The 24,000-nt window shown below is 49.0% G+C and overlaps 1 protein-coding gene across 1 annotated transcript in view; it reads right to left on the bottom strand.

The window, feature by feature from the left end:
* Positions 1-24,000, bottom strand: part of LOC123762223 (uncharacterized) — a 188,596-nt gene that overhangs the window by 32,786 nt on the left and 131,810 nt on the right. The window contains exon 11 of the mRNA XM_069332537.1: positions 22,917-23,057. Coding sequence (XP_069188638.1) covers positions 22,917-23,057 — 141 coding nt within the window. The remainder of the gene's footprint in view (positions 1-22,916; positions 23,058-24,000) is intronic.

Below are 24,000 nucleotides of genomic sequence, written 5' to 3'. Positions count from 1 at the left end.
AGCACCATCATGCCACACCACCAACAGTGTAGGTAAGCAGCCAGCACCATCATGCCACACCACCAACAGTGTAGGTAAGCAGCCAGCACCATCATGCCACACCACCAACAGTGTAGGCCAGCATCCAGCACCATCATGCCACACCACCTACAGTGTAGGAGAGCAGCCAGCAACATCATGCCACACCACCAACAGTGTAGACCAGCAGCCAGCAACATCATGCCACACAACCAACAGTGTAGGCCAGCATCCAGCACCATCATGCCACACCACCTACAGTGTAGGAGAGCAGCCAGCAACATCATGCCACACCACCTACAGTGTAGACCAGCAGCCAGCAACATCATGCCACACCACCAACAGTGTAGACCAGCAGCCAGCAACATCATGCCACACCACCAACAGTGTAGGCCAGCAGCCAGCAACATCATGCCACACACCACCAACAGTGTAGGCGAGCAGCCAGCACCATCATGCCACACCACCAACAGTATAGGCCATCAGCCGGCACCATCATGCCACACCACCAACAGTATAGGCCATCAGCCGGCACCATCATGTCACACCACCAACAGTATAGGCCATCAGCCGGCACCATCATGCCACACACCACCAACAGTATAGGCCATCAGCCGGCACCATCATGCCACACCAACAACAGTATAGGCCATCAGCCGGCACCATCATGCCACACCACCAACAGTATAGGCCATCAGCCGGCACCATCATGCCACACCACCAACAGTGTAGGTAAGCAGCCAGCACCATCATGCCACACCACCAACAGTGTAGGCCAGCATCCAGCACCATCATGCCACACCACCTACAGTGTAGGAGAGCAGCCAGCAACATCATGCCACACCACCAACAGTGTAGACCAGCAGCCAGCAACATCATGCCACACAACCAACAGTGTAGGCCAGCATCCAGCACCATCATGCCACACCACCTACAGTGTAGGAGAGCAGCCAGCAACATCATGCCACACCACCTACAGTGTAGACCAGCAGCCAGCAACATCATGCCACACCACCAACAGTGTAGACCAGCAGCCAGCAACATCATGCCACACCACCAACAGTGTAGGCCAGCAGCCAGCAACATCATGCCACACACCACCAACAGTGTAGGCGAGCAGCCAGCACCATCATGCCACACCACCAACAGTATAGGCCATCAGCCGGCACCATCATGCCACACCACCAACAGTATAGGCCATCAGCCGGCACCATCATGTCACACCACCAACAGTATAGGCCATCAGCCGGCACCATCATGCCACACACCACCAACAGTATAGGCCATCAGCCGGCACCATCATGCCACACCAACAACAGTATAGGCCATCAGCCGGCACCATCATGCCACACCACCAACAGTATAGGCCATCAGCCGGCACCATCATGCCACACCACCAACAGTATAGGTCATCAGCCGGCACCATCATGCCACACCACCAACAGTATAGGCCATCAGCCGGCACCGTCATGCCACACCACCAACAGTATAGGCCATCAGCCGGCACCATCATGCCACACCACCAACAGTATAGGCCATCAGCCGGCACCATCATGCCACACCACCAACAGTATAGGCCATCAGCCGGCACCATCATGCCACACCACCAACAGTATAAGCCATCAGCCGGCACCATCATGCTACACACCACCAACAATGTAGGTTAGCAGCAGGCACAATCATGCCACTGTAATAACCCGTCCTACTTTACAGCCTTCCCTCACTCAATACCCCAGCTTAACACTGCTTGCAGATTAATGTGACCCCAATGAAGTACAGCTAATTATCGGGACTGGAATATTAAATGAGGTGGAAGCAACAAGTAGAGAGTTTTTTATTTTAAAATTAATGAATAAAATCTCATTAATCAATACCACCACCTCACTGTCCATAATCTGAATGCGTCTGTCATTGATCCCCCAAGAAGGAAAGAGATCAGTAATCATGAAACTCAAAGGGTAAGGGACCTGGGTAAGATGATTAGGAGTAGAAAAAATGTAATCATTACTTTACTGATTGAGAATTTAAGGACAACTCAAATATCCATAAACGGAGAACACGGGAATTTCTAGCACAGCAAATGAAACAACAAATAAGAATGAAAAACCCAGCATTAATCAGAGGGTACAGATAACTGAACACAAATTAATCTTAATACGCTTTATTTATTATTTAAACACGCTAATTGATATCAGATATTTAAATCAACATTGAAAATATATCCTACTCTAATAAAAACATTCCTAAGAGGCAAATGGAACACGGAGTGCAGTTTACTTAGATGTACAAAACTCAGACAACCACATTACCGTATCCCTGCAACCGGACCTCATGTTGATTGGCTGCCCTCAGGTCATCTGACCTGTACCCCAGTTGAAGCCCCAAGACACATTAACTTTATTATTTTCTTAAACTCTACCAGTGGACAACAAACTCCCCCCCCCCTTCTAGTTCCTTAGGCCCAATAAGCCCCACCTCTCTAGGCCTATAGCCAATGGATTCAAATTCTTGCTCTAGGCCTGAGAGCCCAGACGTCTGGCATTACCCTGGGGGACTCCCCCTCTCAAGGCTCGGACCAATAGAAACAAAGACTTACTCTTAGGCCAGCCAAAACTCTGACTAGCCCCACACCCTGGGTAGGCTAATCCTGAAAGTTATGTACTAGAAATAAGCAGTAACAACTAACTTCGTGGGAAGGTTGGCTGGCCACTCCTGGTAACTTGAGAACACAAGTTTATGACACTGAATTGTACTGGTCCTAAAGGTTAGTGGAGGCAGGAGGAAGAGGGGGACGGAGGGGGGGGAAGGTTAGAGAGGGAGAATGAGTGGTGATGGGGTGGGAACAGTGAGGACCAGAGATGAGAGGGACTCTGGGCCTCTAGGATGTGACCATCGAGGGTCAGACTGTGACAAATGAGAGAGAGGAGGGGAACAAGGGAAAGGATGTTGACCAAGGCAAAGGGAGAGAGGAGGAAAAAGTGGAGGGGAGAAGGGGAGAGGGGAGAAGCCATGGACTAAGTACAAGATCATAGCACCATATACCACCAACAGTGTAGGCCAGCAGCCAGCACCATCATGCCACACCACCAACAGTGTAGGCCAGCAGCCAGCACCATCATGCCACACCACCAACAGTGTAGGCCAGCAGCCGACACCATCATGCCACACCACCAACAGTGTAGGTGAGCAGCCAGCACCATCATGCCACACACCACCAACAGTGTAGGTGAGCAGCCAGCACCATCATGCCACACCACCAACAGTGTAGGCCAGCAGCCAGCACCATCATGCTACACCACCAACAGTGTAGGTGAGCAGCCAGCACCATCATGCCACACCACCAACAGTGTAGGTGAGCAGCCAGCACCATCATGCCACACCACCAACAGTGTAGACCAGCAGCCAGCACCATCATGCCACACCACCAACAGTGTAGGCCAGCAGCCAGCACCATCATGCTACACCACCAACAGTGTAGGTGACCAGCCAGCACCATCATGCCACACCACCAACAGTGTAGTTGAGCAGCCGGCACCATCATGCCACACCACCAACAGTGTAGGTGAGCAGCCAGCACCATCATGCCACACCACCAACAGTGTAGACCAGCAGCCAGCACCATCATGCCACACCACCAACAGTGTAGACCAGCAGCCAGCACCATCATGCCACACAACCAACAGTGTAGGCCAGCAGCCGGCACCATCATGCCACACCACCAACAGTGTAGACCAGCAGCCAGCACCATCATGCCACACCACCAACAGTGTAGGCCAGCAGCCAGCACCATCATGCCACACAACCAATAGTGTAGGCCAGCAGCCAGCAACATCATGCCACACCACCAACAGTGTAGGCCAGCAGCCAGCACCATCATGCCACACCACCAACAGTGTAGGCCAGCAGCCAGCACCATCATGCCACACCACCAACAGTGTAGGTGAGCAGCCAGCACCATCATGCCACACCACCAACAGTGTAGGCCAGCAGCCAGCACCATCATGCCACACAACCAACAGTGTAGGCCAGCAGCCGGCACCATCATGCCACACCACCAACAGTGTAGACCAGCAGCCAGCACCATCATGCCACACCACCAACAGTGTATGCCAGCACCATCATGCCACACCACTAACAGTGTAAGAGAGCAGCCAGCACCATCATGCCACACCACCAATAGTGTAGACCAGCAGCCAGCACCATCATGCCACACCACCAACAGTGTAGGCCAGCAGCCAGCACCATCATGCCACACCACCAACAGTGTAGGCCAGCAGCCAGCACCATCATGCCATACAACCGACAGTGTAGGTAAGCAGCCAGCACCATCATGCCACACCACCAACAGTGTATGCCAGCACCATCATTCCACACCACCAACTGTGTAGGCCAGCAGCCAGCACCATCATGCCACACCACCAACAGTGTAGGCCAGCAGCCGGCACCATCATGCCACACCACCAACAGTGTAAACCAGCAGCCAGCACCATCATGCCACACCACCAACAGTGTAGGCCAGCAGCCAGCACCATCATGCCACACCACCAACAGTGTAGACCAGCAGCCAGCACCATCATGACACACCACCAACAGTGTAGGTAAGCAGCCAGCACCATCATGCCACACCACCAACAGTGTAGGTGAGCAGCCAGCACCATCATGCCACACACCAGCAGCAGTGTAGTCGAGCAGCCAGCACCATCATGCCACACCACCAACAGTGTATGCCAGCACCATCATGCCACACCACTAACAGTGTAAGAGAGCAGCCAGCACCATCATGCCACACTACTAACAGTGTAAGAGAGCAGCCAGCACCATCATGCACCATCATGCCACACCACCAATAGTGTAGGCCAGCAGCCAGCACCATCATGCCACACCACCAACAGTGTAGACCAGCAGCCAGCACCATCATGCCACACACCATCAACAGTGTAGGTGAACAGCCAGCACCATCATGCCACACCACCAACAGTGTAGGCCAGCACCATCATGCCACACCACTAACAGTGTAAGAGAGCAGCCAGCACCATCATGCCACACCACCAATAGTGTAGGCCAGCAGCCAGCACCATCATGCCCCACCACCAACAGTGTAGGCCAGCAGCCAGCACCATCATGCCACACCACCAACAGTGTAGGCCAGCAGCCAGCACCATCATGCCACACCACCAACAGTGTACACCATCAGCCAGCACCATCATGCCACACAACCAACAGTGTAGGCCAGCAGCCTGCACCATCATGCCACACCACCAACAGTGTAGGCCAGCAGCCGGCACCATCATGCCTCACACAACCAACAGTGTAGGTGAGCAGCCAGCATCATCATGCCACACACCATCAACAGTGTAGGCGAGCAGCCAGCACCGTCATGCCTCACACAACCAACAGTGTAGGTGAGCAGCCGGCACCATCATGCCACACACCATCAACAGTGTAGGCGAGCAGCCAGCACCGTCATGCCACACCACCAACAGTGTAGGTGAAGAGCCAGCACCATCATGCCACACACCATCAACAGTGTTGGTGCAACCCGTCCTCTTAAAAATAACGTCACTTTTCGCTCGTATGCGCGCTATGGCCAAATTTGGACGTACTTTGAAATTAAATCTCACAAAAGTGACGTACTGTTCCGTTTTCTGTTTCAGTCGTCCGGGTTACTCGGCAAGCTTTGAAAAGAAAACTTTCCATTAACGTTTTTCATAACGTTTTAAAACTTTATGAGAATTTCCTACCCACCTATCCTATCAGAGGACCCTTAACTTACTGTTGTTGAAAAAAAAAAATCCTAAATTTATTTTCATTTTTTTTCATTTTCAAATTATGTCCATATTCGGCCATACGGGCAAACGGCCAAAAGCAACGTTCTTTTTAAGAGGACAGGTTGAAGGTGAGCAGGCAGCACCATCATGCCACACCACTAACAATGCATGTGACAGACTTCGGCGCCATCTACGATCCGGGTGCCGAACTATACAAGTTGACCCTCCCAGTAATAATAGCTTCCCATATTTCAGTCTGCCAGGCTGAAAGGTGACGAGAGACCAGAGGCAGGCCAGGGAAGGCAGTGAAGTCGGGACAGTGGACGACAGAGGTCGTCCTGGATGGCCTAGCTAAGTGGGCTGGTCGAGCGCTGTGGACTTTACTCCTGGATGGACTAGCTAAGTGGGCTGGTCGACCGCTGTGGACTTTACTCCTGGATGGCCTAGCTAAGTGGGCTGGTCGAGCGCTGTGGACTTTACTCCTGGAGGTGCTAGCCAGTGGGGCTAGAAGAGCGCTGTGGACTTCGGTTCTGGAAGTTACTAGCCAGTAGGGATGGTAGTGTTGCAGGCTTTGTTGCTTGGGCGCACCAGCGAGTGCGCAAAGAAGACCTTGGCAGAAGCAGTTTGTGATTGTCAATCGGGAAGCAGGCTAGCGTAAAGGCTAGCAACGCCAATCCTTTTGATCTCTCATAGCGTTGTATGTATTATATTTATGGATTCTTATGGTGGTGGGAATTAATAATGGGATATTTTAAGTGTCTTTCTTTTAAAATTACCTTTTTAAACATTACACTACATTTCCGCCAAGATTAGGGTCCTCTGAACTTGAATATGATCGGTTTTTAAAGAACCCGATTACAAAGGATTCGTAAGTGTAAGTCAGCAGCCAGCACCATCATGCCACAGCACCAACAGTGTAGGCGAGCAGCCGGCAACATCGTGCCATACACCACCAACAATAGCTTTCATTTGATCTAATATTTACAAATCTATTACTTATAAAATGTCTTTATTTAGTGTTAAGGTATTAACTAGAATTAATAGGTATATTGCTGATCAACTAAGCCAACTAACCAGCATACGTATCTAATGTTAAGGACTACCTAAGGGGGAAACTATCCAGAGTCACTTTACCTAACTCCTACTAATTCCACTGACGTTGATATAATCCTTTCTCTTTAAACACCCCCTCCCCGTTCAGCTCATTGATGCTGTGAGGTGGGCTTGGTGGACGGCTGCCGGAGTGTAATGCTCCTTGGGACAGTCCTCTGTCCTTTTGTAGCTTTGTGCTCCTGCTGCTGTCCTCAAATTTTGGTTAACAACTTTTCCTTTTCCTTCTGATTCGTTTTTCTCCCCCTCTTCTCCTATCTGCTGACCTTTTGAGTGTTTTGATTATTCCTTTGGACTTCTATTTTGACGCCCGGGTGCTTGAGGAGGCATACTCTAGCACCCGTAGAACTGTGGTACCCAACGTAGAGAGCGAGGGGAACCTTTTGTCAATCCCCCTTTCGTCAATGAACCCAATCTCGACAGACTGACAGTTCTTAAGGTGGCGTTTGTGGGGCGTATACTCACGACACACCCCTAGGAGGCCCTGGCATGATCGGCGATAGCTTCTTGTTGGGTGTCCTGCCTCTAATTGTGGCTCCATGGTGGGTGTGGGGGGCACATTCGTCAATGAATGTTTATGGTTCGTACCTATGTTGTGTTCTGTTCCTCCTTTACCTTCTCAGGCTCGTGGGGTGAGCGACCAAGCCCCCGAGTCGATCTGTGTTGGAAGACCGGGCTCTGTAGCCTCCGCTGCATTGGGCCCCGACCATGCTCCTCCTTTGGCCTCTCTGACTACTCCCCTCGGCTCCCCTCTCTCCTCTGTGGTTGGGTCGAGCCCCCAGTAGTGACTGCCACCTACCCTGGCACGGCTCCGTCTCTAGTTTTAACTACTGCGCCTTTTAACTCTCTCTCTCTCTCTCTCTCTCTCGGGGTTCTCAACGCCGTCCTCGACACAGCCTCACCCGATTCCTTCCCATTCTGATGCCTATCAAGCCTTGTTTGGTCCCGATTCGTGAGTCAAATACTTTGATCTCCTCCCCTCTTGATTCTGCGCCTCCTGACGATTTCTCCCTCCATCGACATCTTGTTGATTCCGTGGATGCCTGTTGCCTTCAACCCCACTCGTCTCGGTACACGTGTCGTTGCTGCTCCTTCTCAGGATGCAGCTTCCCGCTTGGCTGCCTTGGCGAGACCCCTGTTCGGGTCTCAAAGAACGCTCAGTTGAATGCCAGTGTTGGCACTATTCTCCTCCCACCTCATGTTGCGACCGGTGTTCGGAATCTGCAGGACTGCCACGATGATATTTGGCATATCCTTGATGCCCAGGGCCATTCTGTCCTCCGGGTTGATAAGTTTACTCGGTCCCCCTCGTCGTCGTCAGCCCCTTCGGGTTGTGAAGATCACCTTTGATTGTAGGACCCTTCCACCCTCTGTCATTCTTGCTGGTGCTAGGTGCTCCGTCCAGGAGTATATTCCTTCTCCTAGGCTCTGTAACAAGTGCTGGAGGTTTGGGCATGATGCCCTCAGCTGCTCTGGGACTGTCTGTCTGTCCTTTGTGTGGGGGCGAAGGTCACTCTAAGTCGGAGTGCACTTCTCACCAGGTTCGCTGCCTTAACTGCGGTGAGGCCCATCCTTCCTTCTCCCGTGCGTGTGTCCATTACAAGCTTGAGGCAGCCGTCCTCAACTTGAAGCACCGGGGGCGTTCATCTTTTCCTGAGGCGAGGCGCCAGGTTCGCCGGCTCCCGCCCTATGCTAACGTCTCTTATGCTCGCGTGTTGAGCTCTTCCTCTCCTCGTCCTTCCCACCTTCCTCAGACTCGCAATCGGTTCCAGGCCTTGGACCCTGATATGCCCACTGCCCCCTCTGTTCCTTTGGGTTCTGTCCTGAAGGGTCCCCCTCCTGGTCCTCTGTCTGGGGTTCCCCTTCTTTCTACCCGGTCTGTCGTGTCTCCTGTGTCTTCTTCCTTTTCTCCCTCCGATCCTCCTTCCCATCCTTCTCCTCCATCTATTGACTCTCCCTGTTGGTGCGGGCTGATGTCCATCGCTTTCCCAACGACCATCGTGTGTGTGCTCTTGTTCAGCTTCTCCTGTTGAGACGCTGGAATCCGTTGCCCGGTACGTGGTTGCTGGGACACCTGTCTCTTTAAGTCAGAAGCGTAAGCCTGGCTCCTCTCCTTCCTCCTCCCCGGCGGGTAAGAAGGCTTCGCTCTCTTCCTCGGCCCCTACTACTGGCTCTATTGCTCCTTCCCCTCCCGTTTCGGTGGTTGTGCCCCCCGTTCCTGCTATGGAGGTTTCTTTGGCCCCTGCTTCCCTCTCGGTTGCTGCCCTTGTCGAGGTGCACTCCACTCTTTCTACTCCCCCCCCCCTCCTCCTGCTACTGTCCTTGACTGCTCCTCTCCGTTGTCTCCTCCTCTTCCTCCTCCTCCTCCTCCTCCTCCTCCGTCCACCTCTGGTCTTTTATCCCGCTTCCTTCCCTCCGTCTTTGCTCAGTTTGCCCATGCCCCCTAACCCTGACTTTGCTGACCCTGATCTTCTTTAACGTGCTGTGTTGCTCTTTCGCCTGTTTCTTCCTTGTTCTCTGTTGTTCTTTCCCTTCTCGTCGATATCTATTTTTCAATGGAACGTTCGAGGTTATTACGCCAATTTCCTCGAACTCCAACTTCTGATTTCGCGGTTTTCGCCCCTTTGTGTCTGTCTCCAGGAGCTGATGCTTCCTTCCTCCCCCCCCCCCCCCTTTCCCCCAGCTATTGCTGGGGCTCCTAACTCTTCTGCTCTCTTGATTCGCTCTGATGTTCCCTTTGTCCCCTTACTTTTTCCTTCGCCTCTCCATTGTTCTGCTGCTCGTATCTTTGTGGGGAAATGATACACTGTTTGTTCCATTTATCTCTCCCCGAGTGTCCTGCTTTCTCTTCCTGATCTGAAACACTTACTGGACTCCTTGCCAGAGCCTGTGCTCCTGCTGGGTGATTTATATTGTCGTCATTCCCTTTGGGGTGATGTTCTGACGAACACCCGGGGTTGCCTTCTTGAGCCATTTATTTTCTTCTTCCCTGTCTCTTATGAATTCCGGTGAGCCCACGCATTTGGACTCTCGAACTCGCACCCTCTCCTGTCTTGATCTTTCTCTTTGCTCTTCTTCTCTTTACTTAGATTTCATGTGTCAGGTTCTTGATGACCTCCATGGCAGTGACCATTTCTCCATCCTTGTTACCTTTTTCTCTTTTTGCCCTCCCCTCTCCTTCCCTAGATGGCAATTTGTGGGACCTCTTTACCCACAGCGCTACTCTCTCTGACCTCTCCCTCGCTCTCTCCTCCTTTTTCATGACACTGTCTTCGACGCTGCCCTCCGCTCTATTCCTCGCTCTTCCTCTCGGGGTCCATGGAAGTGCGTTCCCTGGTGGAAGGCAGACTGTGCTCGGGCTGTCCGCTGTAAGCGTGCAGCCTGGAAGAGACACCGCCGTCGGCAGCCGGCCGATTCTTTTCTTTTCTTTCGGAAGGCGAGTGCGGTGGCCCGTAGGGCCATCCGTACTGCTAAACATGTTGGGCATCTTATGTCTCCACCATTATGTCCGAAACTTCTCTGCCACAGATCTGGAAGCGTATCCTCAAGATAGTGGGTAGGTTTGTTCCCGATGTTTCACCGGTCCTTCACCTCCATGGTACTATTGTGGCGGATCCGTTGCAGGTCACTACCGAACTGGGTTCCCACTTTTCTTCTGTTAGCTCTGGTCTTCATCTTTCCCAATCTTTCCTTCTTAAACCTGTCCTTGAGTCTAAAACTTTAGATTTCTGCACTCGTCTTCGATTCCCCTATAACGATCCCTTATCTCTCTGAACTTCGTTCTACCCTGGCCCTCTGCAGTTCTACGGCGGCGGGCTCCGATGGTATTCATTATGAGATGCTTCGCCATCTCCCTCCGTGCACGTCTCGGTATTTACTGAGTTTGTATAATCGGATCTGGGAGTCGTCGTCAGTAGTCAGAGGCCTGGCTCAATGCAGTTGTCCTCCCTGTTCGCAAACCAGGGTCTCTGGGGAAAATCCCCTAAGAACTTTCGCCCTATTGCTCTCACGAGTTGTGTCTGCAAACTCTTTGAACGTATGGTTAACGTTTGTCTGATGTGGTTCCTGAAACACCATCACCACCTCTCCCCTTCTCAATTTGGTTTCTGCAAGTGCCGCAGCACGACAGATGTCCTGGTGAACTTGGTCTATATTCGTACTGCTTTTGCTGCAAAGACCTCCATTGTTGCCGTCCTTTTTGACCTGGAAAAGACTTACGACACCACTTGGCGATATCATATTCTATCCCAGTTTCATTCTTTTGGCTTTCGTGGTCATCTCCCTCTCTTTCTCCGCAGCTTCCTCTTGTTGGAAATTTCCAACACTAATACAATACTATTGTATTATAATAAATCAGTATTATTAGATACTAACTACAGTAGTCACTAAAACTTACTAACAGTAATGTTCACATAAACTAACCATTATATCTACATATGGATACTGGAATTCTTACGAAACCAAGCACCAGTATTGCGTCAGCTTATATCTAGTTAAACACATTTATTGCCAGTGTGTTAGAGAATTGAATGTGGTTCTCTAAAATCGTCAGTATTCCGTGTGATAATTATTTATGGATAACATAACTCCCAAATAATTCTAAATCGAGAGTTTTTAGTTACAATTGTTATCAAGTAAGTTTTTCTATCACGCGTGAATGCCATGGAGAAAACTAAAATCTTCTCCATTTCTCGTTTACCACCATAAGACGAGAAAGCAATAATATTTAAATCCCTAGAATCACAACCCAGTCTTTATTAAAGTATTTCAACCACAATTGCGCGAAATAGTATTATTCGTGATAAATAATTTCTGTGGTGAATGCGGGACGCGGGTTGAGGAGGGAGAGAGATGCCATTGTGTGTGTGTGTGTATAGCTCGTGTTGCGGAGTGAGCAACGAGAGCATACGTTTTTGGACAGGAAAGTCGTGGCGTCAGAGTCTGAGACACGTGACGTTGGGATTATCAGCAAGAATTACTCTGATACTCACCCCCTCCCCTTCCGGCCCGTTGGCGTCGTGAGGGGGCTTGGTGGACGGCTGCCGGAGTGTGATGCTCCGTTGGGCAGTGCTCTGTCCTTTTCTGGCCTTGCACTCCTGCTGCTGTCTTCTCCAATTGTGCCGGATCGCTTTTCCTTTTCCTTATGTTTCGTTTTTCTCCCCCCTCTTCTCCTATCTGCTTGTCGTTTCCTGCCGACCTTTTGCTTGTTTTGGATTATTTCTTTGGACTTCTTCTATTTTGACGCCCGGGTGCTTGAGGAGGCACACTCTTGCACCCGTAGAACTGTAGTACCCGACGTCTCGAGCGAGGGGAACCTTTTATTGTCAATCCCCCTTTCGTCGCTGAACCCGATCTCGACGGACTGACGGTTCTTAAGGTGGCGTTTGTGGGGCGTATACTCACGACTCACCCCTAGGGGGCCCCGGCATGATCGGCAATAGCTTCCTGTTGGGTGTCCTGCCTCTAATTGTGGCTCCATGGTGGGTATGGGGGCACATTCGTGGATGAATTTGTCACTCTTCGTCTCTATGTCGTTGAATGTTTCCGTTGTACCCTCTCAGGCTCGTGGGGTGGGCGACCAAGCCCCCGAGTCGGCCTGTATTGGAAGACCAGGCTCTGTAGCTCCCGCTGCGTTGGGCCCCGACCTTGCTCCTCCTTTGACCGTCCTGACTTCTTCCCCCAGCTCCCCTCCCTCCTCTGAGGTTGGGTCGAGCCTCCACCCCCCGGTGGTGACCACTTCGTCCCCTGGTGTGGCTAAGTCTTTCGTTGTGACTACTGCGCCTTTTTACCCCTCTCTCTCTCTAGGGGTTCTCAACGCCGTTCGCGCCCCAACCGCACTCGCTCGATTCCTTCCCGTGCTGATGCGTATCAGGCCTTGTTTGGTCCTGCTTCATGGGCCAAATACTTTGATCTCCTCCCTCTTGATTCTGCGCCTCCTGACGATTTCTCCCTCCATCGGCATCTTGTAGATTCCGTGGATGCGTGTGTTACTTTCAACCCCACTCGTCTCGGTACACGTGTCGTTGCTGCTCCTTCTCAGGATGCGGCTTCCCGCTTGGCTGCCTTATCTTGCCTTGGCGAGATCCCTGTTCGGGTCTCCAAGAACGTTCAGATGAATTCCAGTGTTGGCACTATTCTCCTCCCACCCCATGTTGCAACCGGTATTCGGAATCTGCAGGATTGCCACGATGATATTCGGCATATCCTTGATGCCCAAGGCCATTCTGTCCTCCAGGTTGACTCGTTTACTCGTCCCCCTCGTGGTCGTCGCCGTCAACCCCTTCGCGTTGTGAAGATCACCTTTGATGGTAGGACCCTTCCATCCTCTGTCATTCTTGCTGGTGCTAGGTGCTCTGTCCAGGAGTATATTCCTTCTCCTCGACTTTGTAATAAGTGCTGGAGGTTTGGGCATGGTGCCCTCCGCTGCTCTGGGACTGTCTCTCTCTGTCCTTTGTGTGGGAGTGAAGGTCACTCTAAGTCGGAGTGCACTTCTCCCCAAGCTCGCTGCCTCAACTGCGGTGAGGCCCATCCTACGTTCTCCCGTGCCTGTGTCCATTACAAGCTTGAGGCGGCCGTCCTTAACCTGAAGCACCGGGAGCGTTTGTCTTTTCCTGAGGCGAGGCGCCAGGTTCGCCGGCTCCCGCCTTATACTAACATCTCTAATGCTCGCGTGTTGCGCTCTTCCTCTCCTCGTCCTTCCCCCCTTCCTCAGACTCTCAACCGTTTCCGGGCCTTGGACCCTGATACGCCCACTGCGCCCTCCTCTGTTCCTTTGAGTTCTTTCCCGAGGGGTCCCCCTCCTGGTCCTCTGTCTGGGGTTCCCCTTCTTTCAACCCGGTCTGTCATGTCTCCTGTGTCTTCTTCCTCGTCCCCCTCCGATCCTCCTTCCCATCCTCTTCCTCCATCTATCGGCTCTCCCCGCCGCCTGTCGGTGCAGGCGGATGTCCATCGCTCTCCTAACGGCCGTCGTGTGTGCTCTCGTTCGGCTTCTCCTGTTGAGACACTGGAATCCGTTGCCCGGTACGTGGTTGCTGGGACACCTGTCTCTTTAAGTCAGAAGCGTAAGCCTGGCTCCTCTCCTTCCTCTTCCCCGGCAGGTAAGAAGGCTTCGCTTCCTTCCTTAGCTCCTACTTCTGGCTCTGTTGCTCCTTCCCCTCCCGTTTCAGTGGTTACGCCCCCTGTTCCTGCTATGGAGGTTTCTTTGGCCCCTGCTTCCCTTTCGGTTGCTGCTCTTGCTGGGGTGCGCTCCCCTCTTTCTACTCCCCCTCTTCCTACTGCTGTCCTTGACTGCTCCTCTCCGTTGTCTCCTCCTCTTCCTCCTCCTCCTCCGGACCCCGCCCGCCCACCTCTGATCTGTTCTCCCGTTTCCTTCCCTCCGTCTTTGCTCAGTTTACCCATGCCCCCTAACCCTGACTTTGCTGACCCTGATCCCGACCCTGATATTCTTTAACGTGCTCTGTTGCTCTTTCGCCTTTGTTTCTTCCTTGTTCTCTGTTTTTGTCCTTTCTCTTCTCGTCGTTGTCCATTCTTCAATGGAACGTTCGAGGTTATTGCGCCAATTTCCTCGAACTCCAACTTCTGATTTCGCGGTTTTCGCCCCTTTGTGTCTGTCTCCAGGAGCCAATGCTTGGTGCTCGTCCTGGTCATTTTCGTGGCTATTCCTTTCTCTCTCCCCCCCCCCCCCCAGCCATTGCTGGGGCTTCTAATTCTTCTGCTCTCTTGATTCGTGCAGATGTTCCCTTTGTTCCTTTACTTTTTCCTTCGCCTCTCCATTGTTCTGCTGCTCGTATCTTTGTGGGGAAATGGTACACAGTTTGTTCCATTTATCTCCCCCCGAGTGTCCCGCTCTCTCTTCCTGATTTGAACCACCTCCTAGACTCCTTGCCGGAGCCTGTGCTCCTGCTGGGTGACTTCAATTGTCGTCATTCTCTTTGGGGTGACGTTCTGACGAATACCCGGGGTCGCCTCCTTGAGCCGTTTCTCCTATCTTCTTCCCTGTCTCTTCTGAATTCTGGTGAGCCCACTCATTTGGACTCTCGGACTCGCACCCTTTCTTGTCTTGATCTTTCTCTCTGCTCTTCTTCTCTTTACTTAGATTTCACGTGGCCGGTTCTTGATGACCTCCATGGAAGTGATCATTTCCCCATCCTTGTTTCCTTTTTCTCTTTTCGCCCTTCCCTCTCTTTCCCTAGGTGGCAGTTTGCTAAGGCAGACTGGACCCTATTTACCCTCAGTGCTGCTCTCTCTGACCTCTCCCTTCTGCCTCTCTCTCGCGCTCTCCTCCTTTTTCATGACACTGTATTCAACGCTGCCCTCCGCTCTATTCCTCGCTCTTCCTCTCGGGGTCCACGGAAGTGCGTTCCCTGGTGGAATGCGGACTGTGCTCGGGCTGTCCGCTGTAAGCGTGCAGCCTGGAAGAGGCACCGCCGTAGGCAGACGACCGATTCTTTTCTTTCGGAAAGCGAGTGCGGTGGCCCGTAGGGCCATCCGTACGGCTAAACGTGAATGTTGGGCATCTTATGTCTCAACAATTACGTCCGAAACCCCTCTGGCCCAGATCTGGAAGCGTATCCGCAGGATAGCGGGTAAGTTCGTTCCCGATGTTTCACCGGTCCTTCACCTCCATGATACTCTTGTGGCGGACCCGTTGCAGGTCGCTTCCGAACTGGGTTCCCACTTTTCTTCTGTTAGCTCTGGTCTTCATCTTCCCCAATCTTTCCTTCTTCGTAAACCTGTCCTTGAGTCTCGTCCTTTAGATTTCTGCACTCATCTTCAGCTTCCCTATAATGATCCCTTCTCTCTCTCTGAACTTCGTTCTGCCCTGGCCCTCTGCGGTTCTACGGCGGCGGACTCCGATGGTATTCATTATGAGATGCTTCGCCATCTCCCTCCGAGCACGTCTCAGTATTTACTGAGTCTGTATAATCGGATCTGGGAGTCGTCGTCAGTCCCTGAGGACTGGCTCGATGCCGTTGTCCTCCCTGTTCGCAAACCGGGGTCTCTGGGTACTTCCCCTAAGGACTTTCGCCCTATTGCTCTCACGAGTTGTGTCTGCAAACTCTTTGAACGTATGGTTAACGTTCGTCTGATGTGGTTCCTGGAACACCATCACCTCCTCTCCCCTTCTCAATTTGGTTTCCGCAAGTGCCGCAGCACGACAGATGTCCTGGTGAACTTGGAGGTCTATATTCGTACTGCTTTTGCTGCGAAGACCTCCGTTGTTGCCGTCCTTTTTGACCTGGAAAAGGCTTACGACACCACTTGGCGTTATCATATCCTATCTCAACTTCATTATTTTGGCCTTCGTGGTCATCTCCCTCTCTTTCTCCGCAGCTTCCTCTCTCGTCGTTCCTTTCGGGTGCGCCTTGGTACCGCTCTCTCTCCCTCTTTTCAGCAATACGAAGGTGTGCCCCAGGGTAGTGTTCTGAGCACTACTCTTTTTCTGGTTGCCCTCAATGGTCTTCTTTCCTCTCTTCCTTCTGGTGTCTTCTCCGCTCTCTATGTCGATGATCTTACCCTTTGTTGTCAGGGTGATGATTCGCCTCTCCTTCAACGCCGGCTTCAACTTGCAATTGATGCCGTGTCGTCTTGGGCCACTGATCATGGCTTCAAGTTCTCTACTTCTAAGACTTGTGCCATGACATTTACGCGGAAACGGGTTGTTCTTCGTCCCTCTTTGTCACTTTATGGTCATCCCCTTGAATACAAAGATTCCGCGAAGCTTTTGGGGTTATTCCTTGACACTCGTTTGTCTTGGTCTCCCCATATCTCTTACCTCTGTGTTGAGTGCTCTAAGGCCCTTACCCTCCTTCGGGTCTTGTCCCATACTTCTTGGGGGGCAGATAGGCGCACTCTCCTTGCTTTACATTCCTCTCTCGTCCTGTCTAAGCTCGATTATGGTTGCCCTGCTTACTCGTCTGCTTCTCCTTCTACTCTTCGCCGTCTTGATGCTTTGCACCATACTGGGTTGCGCCTCAGTTCTGGTGCCTTTCGTTCGACTCCCGTCCTTAGCTTGTATGTTGACACTGGCTTCCTGTCTCTCCAGGACCGCCGTGATCGCTACTGTCTTCGCTATCTTGCGCGGTCCTTGCAACATCCTTCCTCTCGCCTCTGTCGTGCTTTAACTTTTACCCCTCCTGCGGTTCCTGTTCCTCTTCACCACCTCCCTCTTTCTGTCCGGTTATCTCGCCTGCAGGATTCTCTTTCCGTTCGTATTTCTGATGTTTCTCCTCGTGTTGTTCCTTCTTTGCCCCCGTGGAGGGTCCCTCTTCCGCGGTTTTGTACATCCTTGACCCGTATCACTAAAGCTTTTACCCCTCCTACGGTTCTAAAACGCCTTTTCCTCGAGCACTTTTCTTCTCACTCCCGCTCCGTTTCTGTCTTCACCGATGGGTCTAAGTCAGCGGACGGTGTTGGCTACTCTGTTGTTTTTCCTGATCGCACTTATATGTGTCGCTTGCCTCCGGAGACTAGCATCTTTACAGCGGAACTTTATGCTATTCTCTATGCTCTTCGTCTCCTACTTTCTCGTTGTCAGTCTTCCTTTGTAGTTGTTGTTGACTCTCGTAGTGCCCTCATGGCTCTCGGGTCCTTTAATCCAGTTCATCCAGTGGTTGTCGAGATCCAGCATTGGCTGTTTCTCGTTCACAGTAAATTTAAGTCGGTTGAGTTTTGTTGGGTTCTCAGCCATATTGATGTGTCTTTAAATGAGCGTGCGGATGCTGCCGCCAAGGAAGCTGTCCGCTCTTGTCCCATCTCTCGTAAGGGCATTCCGTATTCCGACTTTTACCCGGTTATCCATTCCTCAGTCCTTACCCGTTGGCAGGCTTCTTGGTTGTCTGTTACTGGTAACAAGCTACGTACTCTTAAATGTTGTGTTTCCTCGTGGCAGTCCTCCTTCCACCGTAACCGGCGGTGGGAAACAGCTCTGGCGAGGTTACGTATTGGCCATACTCGCTTAACCCATGGTCACTTGATGGAGCGCCGCCCTGCTCCTTATTGTCCTAGTTGCATTGTCCCGCTTACGGTCGTGCATGTCCTTCTTGAATGTCCTGACTTCCAGGACGAGCGTATGTCTTGCTTTCCGACCGCCCCTCACGGTCACCTGTCCCTCGATAGAATTCTTGGTGACTCGGATACTTTTGATATCGTTCGCCTTATGCGTTTTTGTTCTCGTATTGGCATCCTTGGTGATATTTAGCGCCCTCTGATTATTTTGCGTCTTTGATGGTGCTACATAGCCTTCCCGGTTTGGTGCCTTCTTTTGATAATTACTTACTTACTTACACTGATACTCAGCTTAGAACGAATAATTATTCTTCCACATGATCTACAGTGCTCGGTCAAATAATAACGCGTCGATATTCAAGCCAAACTCTCAACCACGTGTACAACATTGTGAAAGTTTGTGATTGAGACGCGATACCGGCAGACTTCAGCATATACTGCACTCACCAATAAGTATATATTTCTTTCTTGATGCATCATTAGAGATTTCATATTTCGTGGGCAGTCTGTCGTTACATCGTAAGACGACTAAAAATCCAATGTTAGTACCGCACTAATCTTTATTTTCTATTTCATTAATATTGCGAATTAAGTAGCCTAGTTCAATGCTACGTAATATCCTTTAAATTACAGCTCGTATGTGAGAAGTCAACGAGCCGTTAACTACATTCGTGTTATTCACCTCTAAGGGCTTCTATGTGGACATCCTGAGATCACGAGGACGAGTCACGAACGATGTCATAGAAATCGTCTTAAAGCTAAGACTTTTTGTACACATTTAATTGCTCCAATTTATTCTATATATTCATGATATTATCACATTGAATGCCTGTCATGTGAACTGGAGATGGATGTGTTTACTTAGATGATTGTTCTCTAATTTTAACAATCATTAATATTTTCTATTTGTATTTACCTATTGATTCTATAATAATTTGGTCACAATATTCTTTATTCAACATTGAACTGGTGCACGAACCACACTAGTTCCTTGACGTATATGAAGTTCTAGCAATACCCCCCCAATGTAGGTGTTTGAGGCTCTGACTTTAGTTAATTAACCATACAATCCATTATTTATTTAAGTGATTATTCTTTCTAATATTTATCCATAGACACTGGTTCTTCCTTGGGTTTCTAATGATCACTTTTTATTAGTTTCCCTCTTTTCTTAAAAGTGGGTGGTCCTTCGTTATTAATTTCATTAATTAAATAATTAAATAATTGAGTCAAGCCCCAGATATCCCACACCTATCTCGTCGTTCCTTTCGGGTGCGCCTTGGTACCGCTCTCTCTCCCTCTTTTCAGCAATACGAAGGTGTGCCCCAGGGTAGTGTTCTGAGCACTACTCTTTTTCTGGTTGCCCTCAATGGTCTTCTTTCCTCTCTTCCTTCAGGTGTCTTCTCCGCTCTCTATGTCGATGATCTTACCCTTTGCTGTCAGGGTGGTGATTCGCCTCTCCTTCAACGCCGCTTCAACTTGTGATTGATGCCGTGTCGTCTTGGGCCACTGATCATGGCTTAGTTCTCTACTACTAAGACTTGTGCCATGACTTACTCGGAAACGGGTTGTTCTTTGTCCCTCTTTGTCACTTTATGGTCATCCCCTTGAGTACAAAGATTCCGCAAATTTTTGGGGGTTATTCCTTGACACTAGTTTGTCTTGGTCTCCCCATGTCTCTTACCTCTGTGTTCAGTGCTCTAAGGCCCTTACCCTCCTTAGGGTATTGTCCCATACTTCTTGGGGGGCGGATAGGCGCACACTCTCTGCTTTACATTCCTTTCTTGTCCTGTCTAAGCTCGATTATGGTTGCCCTGCTTACTCGTCTGCTTCTCCTTCTACTCTTCGCTATCTTGATGCTTTGCACCATACTGGGTTGCGCCTCAGTTCTGATGCCTTTCATTCGACTCCCGTCCTTAGCTTGTATGTTGACACTGGCTTCCTGTCTCTCTAGGACCGCTGCGATCGCTACTGTCTTCGCTATTTTGTGCAGACCTAACAACATCCTTCCTCTTACCTCTGTCGTGCTATAACTTTTACCCCTCCTGCGGTTCCTGTTCCTCTTCACCCTCTCCCTCTTTCTGTCCGGTTATCTCGCTTACAGGATTCTCTTTCCGTTTGTATTTCTAATGTTTCTCCTCGTGGTGTTCCTTCTTTGCCCCCGTGGAGTCCTCCTTCCGCAGTTTTGTACTTCCTTGACTCGCATCACTAAAGTTTTTACCCCTCCTACGGTTCTAAAATGCCTTTTCCTTGAGCATGTTTCTTCTCACTCCCGCTCCGTTTCTCTCTTCACCGATGGGTCTAAGTCTACGGATGGTGTTGGCTACTCTGTTGTTTTTCCTGATCGCACTTATATGTGTCGCTTGCCTCCGGAGACTAGCATCTTTACAGCGGAACTTTATGCTATTCTCTGTTCTTTGTCTCCTGCTTTCTCGTTGTCAGTCTTCCTTTGTAGTTGTTGTAGACTCTCGTAGTGCACTCATGGCTCTCGGGTCCTTTAATCCGGTTCATCCAGTAGTTGTCGAGATCCAGCATTGGCTGTTTCTTGTTCACAATACATTTAAGTCAGTTGAGTTTTGTTGGGTTCCCAGCCATATTGATGTCTTTAAATGAGCGTGCGGATGCTGCCGCCAAGGAAGCTGTCCGCTCTTGTCCCATCTCTTGTAAAGTATTCCATATTCCGACTTTTACCTGGTTATCCATTCCTCCATCCTTACCCGTTGGTAGGCTTCTTGGTCGTCTGTTACTGGTAACAAACTACGTACTCTTAAGTGTTGTGTTTCCTCGTGGCCGTCCTCCTACCACCGTAACCGGCGATGGGAAACAGCTCTGGTGAGGTTGCGTATTTGCCATACTCGCTTAACCCATGGTCACTTGATGGCGCTCCGCCCAGCTCCTTATTGTCCTAATTGCATTGTCCCTCTTACCGTCGTGCATGTCCTTCTTGAATGTCCTGACTTCCAGGACGAGTGTGTGTCTTGCTTTCCGACCGCCCCTCGCGGTCACCTGTCCCTCAATAGAATTCTTGGTGACTCGGATACTTTTGATATCGTACTGGCATCTTTGGTAATATATAGCGCCCTCTGATTATTCCGCACATTTGATGGTGCTACATAACCTTCCCGGTTTGGTGCCTTCTTTTGATAATTACTTTCTTTCTCTTTAAACAGTAAAGTGCCCTTGCTGAGATACCAACTCAAATTTACAAAAAAAGCCTCTAGATATTTAGCTCCAGCTATTACATCGCTTTACAACAAATCATTTGAACTTCAAACCTTTCCTGATATTAAAAAAAAGCATGACTAACCACAGTCCATAAAAGTGGTGATCTCACTGATGTTAACAATTACAGACCAATCCTGTAAATCCTGCCATCCTTGTCTAAAATATTTGAGAAGCTAATCTACAAGCAGCTTTAGTCTTATCTAGCTAAACACAATACACTTAGGTCTTGCCAATATGGATTCAAACCCAAAAAACACACCAACGTTGCAGCAATTAGTATGATTTACTTGATACATGCAGATCTTGACAAAAAGGAGTTTCTTGATGGGTTATTTGTTGACCTATGTAAGGCTTTTGACACTGTTAGCCACAATAACCTGCTTCTTAAATTACATCATTATGGAGTCAGAGTTAACTTCCTCCAATACCTTCAGTCGTACCTTAGTCACAGGCTCCAGTATGTTTCTGTGAATGATTTAAATTCTCCCACCCTACCCATCAACATTGTGTTCCACAGGGCAACGTACTTGACCCTCTCCTCTCTCATCTACATTAATGAACTTCCAAATGACTCTCAACATCTCAAGCCAGTTTTACTTGCTGATTACATAACCTTCATTTTCTCCAGTTCTAACCCTCTTATTTCTGAAGGACACGTTGAATACTGAACTAAATAAAGTCTAACTTTAGCTAACTGCTAACAAACTCTTAACATTTGATATTACCAAACGAAATGTAATTTTATAAGTCCTCTACTCAAATTAATAATCTAAGAATAAACAATATCCTAATTAGTAACAAAGTAATGGTAAATTCCTTGGTGTTCTCATTGATAACAAGCTGAATTTCCAGCACCTCATTCAAAATATAGCTAAAAAAGTTTCTAAAACAGATGGCATTCGTTCCAAGATCAGATATTATGTACCTCGCCCTGCCCTGGTATTACTCTCTCATCTATCATTATATCAATTATGGCATATCTACCTGGGGTTCTAGTACCCAAAATCATCTACATTCTTTAATTATTTAACACAAATCAGCTTTTAGAACAATAACAAACTCTAGCCCCCAGACACCACTCGGTACCCTTAAATCTTTGAATATATTATATATTAAATCACTGCACATCCTCTCAAGTGTACTTTTATATATATAAAACTATAAACTATAATGCTAATTCTGACATTAAGTAAGATCACGTTAGTTAAGATTGTTGAGACATTTAAGGGAAGAGACAGGGAAAGGAAGAAAGGGAAAGGGAAAAGGAATAGGAAGAGCTTACTGTGAAAGGGAAGAATCAACAGCAAAAAAGCCAGGACTAAGGTTCAGGTTGGGTAGGTTGTGTATCGGAGCCCAGTCGACAAGACGGCGTCTGTGTAGAGTAGAGGCAGGAATTTTTTTTAGAAGACCAATTAATAGGATGGTTATAATCCCTCACATGACAGAAGAGAGCATTGTTGGTGTCTGTAGACTTAACACTTCTTTTGTGTTCCTTAAGTCTGGCATTAAGTGTACAGCCAGTTTCCCCTTAGTATTGGAGAGGACAAGACGAACAGGAATTAGAGTAGACACCAGCAGCATTAGAAACAGGAGGAGCAGTGTAAACCAGATTACTACGAAAAGTGTTAGTTTGTCGAAAGGAGAGCGTTATGTCAAGAGGACGAAGGGTATTAGTGAGAGTTTTGGGTTCAGATATGAAGGGAAGGTAGAGCACAGTGGTACTTGTGTTGGAAACAGGTCTGCAATGAAAGAATTAAATAGAAATAGCCTGTTGATAGTTTTGCTTACCATAGCTGACCGATAATTGATTGGCGCCGCCCAACCTTTGTTGGCGATTCGTATCCCGACCTTCAGCTGACATCCAACAGATACCTTTTTAGGTAACTGCGCCTGCACGCCCATGAAATTGTATCCCATTGATGACCGAATCTGCCGATAACGAACATTAACTAAATATGTTCAGATCATAGTCCCTACATAAAACATCTTATAATAAAAATCAGAAACACAAATGGTTGTCACTGGGTTACACTGCTCAGTATCAACTATAGGGGAGCATAATAAATAAACCTTAGATTTATGATCCTACCGATGTTGTTGTTTAAAATTCAACTAATGGGCTATGGTGAGCCCTTAGTGGACTTGTCCCCTGTAGTGGACTTCATCATACAAGTACTATCAGTCTTAAGTCAATACGATGAGGATCTCTCAAGGCAATACTAGCATATCGTAGGTTGCTAATTAGTAGAGTACTTTTCCTAATTTAAAACTGTAAACATCGTTAGGTTGCACTATTTTAGGTTAGGTGGTGTCGAATTTAATTTGGTAGATACTGAAATCAGGTAACGATCTATTATGTGTACAATATTACTAGTACCTTTTCTTTTTTGTTATAGGGATAAGAAAGCTAAGTTTGCAACAATACTTCAAACTATCATACCTTCCTTATAGCAAGCATGTAAATGGGTAAGCCCCACTTGAAATAGACAAATTAACCTTCAGACTTCACAGCAAAACAACGATATACAACCTTATAAATACACTTCACAATATAAACTTGGAATCTGAACTAAATAATACACATGGCATACAATAATTAATCGACATCTTCCTCGCCATAACACTAAGTTCTCTACAACATACACTGTCCTCTCCTCACCAAGCAAGTAACTGTCAAAAGATTAAACAGCCTTTGACTCAGAAACAGCATACTTATGGATAATATATTCAACAAATATGTCCAACACAATCAAAACAAAACAAATGGGTTAAGGATAATATATACCACAAATATGTCCAACACAATAAACAAAACAAAACAAATAAACTATATCTCTAACGTCGGAGCCGGTCGGCCGAGCGGACAGCCTGC

This window comes from Procambarus clarkii, chromosome 27 (genome assembly GCF_040958095.1).
Source record: "Procambarus clarkii isolate CNS0578487 chromosome 27, FALCON_Pclarkii_2.0, whole genome shotgun sequence".
Lineage (NCBI taxonomy): Eukaryota > Metazoa > Arthropoda > Malacostraca > Decapoda > Cambaridae > Procambarus > Procambarus clarkii.
Note: the sequence above shows the minus strand (reverse complement) of the source record. Positions and strands in the feature narration are given on the sequence as shown.